General features: G+C 36.7%; 1 protein-coding gene across 3 annotated transcripts in view; it reads right to left on the bottom strand.

The window, feature by feature from the left end:
* kcnh2b (potassium voltage-gated channel, subfamily H (eag-related), member 2b) overlaps positions 1–2,500 on the bottom strand; it is a 77,899-nt gene that overhangs the window by 5,489 nt on the left and 69,910 nt on the right. For all 3 annotated transcript variants that reach the window (XM_056263615.1, XM_056263613.1, XM_056263614.1), the window contains exons 7-9: positions 1,619–1,721; positions 634–882; positions 79–250 (exon numbers count right to left, since the gene is read on the bottom strand). In XM_056263615.1, coding sequence (XP_056119590.1) covers positions 79–250; positions 634–882; positions 1,619–1,721 — 524 coding nt within the window. The remainder of the gene's footprint in view (positions 1–78; positions 251–633; positions 883–1,618; positions 1,722–2,500) is intronic.

Raw genomic sequence — 2,500 nt, 5'->3', positions numbered from 1 at the left:
TGAGTTGTAAGGTTTAGTTGAGTGTGAGTTGTGAGTTGTGAGTTGATGAGTTGTGAGGTGTGAGTTGTGCGCTGAGACCTGTTGAGCTGTTTCTGCAGCAGCTCGAGTCGGCTCTCCATGAGGCTGCGCTGCTGCCGGCTGACGCTGAGGCTGCTGGGATGCGGACGGTTACAGCGGGGCAACTCCTGATACTGCCTCCCACGACTCTCACCCCAGAAACTGAAGATGTTAGACACACCTGAGAAAGCACCTGACACACACACAAACACACACACACACACACACACACACACACATTACTGTCAGCACTGTTTATCTATATGTCTATCTATCATTCTTTCGATCTATCTATATATACCGTTCTATCTATCTAGAAAACACAAATCATAAAACCATTATATTTTAATATTATGTTATCATGTTTATTTTAATATTAGAATATTAAAAATAAGATTTTATATATTACATTATAATATTATGTATATAATACATACATATATATATATATATATATCATAATGTATAATATGTAATATTATATACAATTCAATTTCATAATATTTTTTAATATTATTATTATTTCAATAATTTGGTCTGTTTTAATTATTTTAAATAAGTTGCCCATTCTGTCACCTGATAGGGCGTTACATGTGTTTCCTGTTTTCGGATCGGCCTCTCCCTCAGTGACATCCATGAGTGATGCGGGAGGGGCGGGGTTTGTGGGCACAGGCTCCTCCCCCTCGTCCCCACTGGAGTGAGAGGACACAGAATCCCGAGGCTCCATCCATCCCGGGTCCAGTTCGCTCGTGCTACTGGCTGCTTGTTTTCTGCCTCTCCGAACGGGTTTCTGACTCTTCTTGATCTCTCCAACATCTGCATCATCTGGAGAAATAAACTTGGGTTTATTGCTTTGTGTATATATATATATACAGTCAAACCAAAATGTATTCAGACTCACTTATATAAATGAACTATAGTGTCCTGCAGCCAGGAGTAAAAAAATATAAAAAATTATATCTGGTGTCTGAATAATTTTTGGTTTGACTGTATATCTGTTCCTATAGAGTTTGATGGTAGCATTATGTTAAGATAATAACACAGTACTAATAAAAATAAATAAATAAAATAAAATAAATAACAAATATTGGATTGAATATTTGGGTCTTTTGGGGAAATTCGAAAAATTTGAATATCGTGCAAAAGTTATACTAATATTAATATATTATATAGACTCATTACATGCAAAGTGAGATATTTCAAGCCTTTATTTGTTATAATTTTGATGATTATGGCTTACAGCTTATGAAAACCTTTCACAATATTCTAATTTTGAATTTGGGGTTTTCATAAGCTGTAAGCCATAATCATCACAATTATAACAAATAAAGGCTTGAAATATCTCACTTTACATTTAATGAGTCTATATAATATATTAGTTTCACCTTTTAAGTTGAATTACTGAAATAAATGAACTTTTGCACGAGTTTCACCTGTATATGTATTCCCCCAGGTGAATGTATGTGCTACTATACTAAGTTTTTGTAAAAAGTGTGAATGATAAAACCTACAATAATTAATACAGAGACGCTCTAATGGGAACATGAATTATGGGAAATACCTTTTTCCGTTCGCCGTCGGAATGAAAGTTTCCGTCTCCGCAGTTTGTTGAAGCCGACACAATCCGAATCGTCGCTGCTGGGAGAGCCGGGAATCATGTTCGTCTATAAACACACAGACACACATTGGCTACGTTTACATGCACAACTTCTATTCCAATCTGACTGAATTCAGTCCGGCTGATGAATCTGAGCGTAGTGTTCACAGGAGCGCTGAACATGTGATCGGGTTGATGTGCGCATTTATACGTCACACGCTTCAAATCGGGATAGATGTTTTGACATGCGCACACTGTCAAATACATTGGTTCTTTATTTGTTTTAAACAGTAGACTTAATATTTATCCATTTCTGGGCATAATTTGGAGGCAATGAGCGTATGAACCATTTATATTTATCACGCTGAACGAATGCCCAAACCAGTCGTCTGTGGATGAGAATAAGCACTGGTGGCCGTAGTCCTGCTCCACTTCACACACGCAGTGAACGGAGAATTTGAGAATGACGGGAAACTCATTTATACGACACTTTATTCAACAGAACAATAGTTTGTTCAGTGCGTCACACGTCATTACGCTATTTCTACATCATTACGCTATTTCTACGTCATTACGCTATTTCAACATCATTACGCTATTTCTACATCATTACGCTATTTCTACGTCATTGCGCTATTTCTACGTCATTACGCTATTTCTACGTCATTACGCTATTTCTACATCATTATGCTATTTCTACATCATTACGCTATTTCTACGTCATTACGCTATTTCTACGTCATTACGCTATTTCTACGTCATTGCGCTATTTCTACGTCATTACGCTATTTCTACATCATTATGCTATTTCTACATCATTACGCTATTTCTATGTCATTACGCTAT

Source organism: Rhinichthys klamathensis, unplaced genomic scaffold, assembly GCF_029890125.1.
Source record: "Rhinichthys klamathensis goyatoka isolate OS25496 unplaced genomic scaffold, OSU_Roscu_1.1 h1tg000209l_1, whole genome shotgun sequence".
Lineage (NCBI taxonomy): Eukaryota > Metazoa > Chordata > Actinopteri > Cypriniformes > Leuciscidae > Rhinichthys > Rhinichthys klamathensis.
This window is presented reverse-complemented; position numbering and strand designations above follow the sequence as displayed.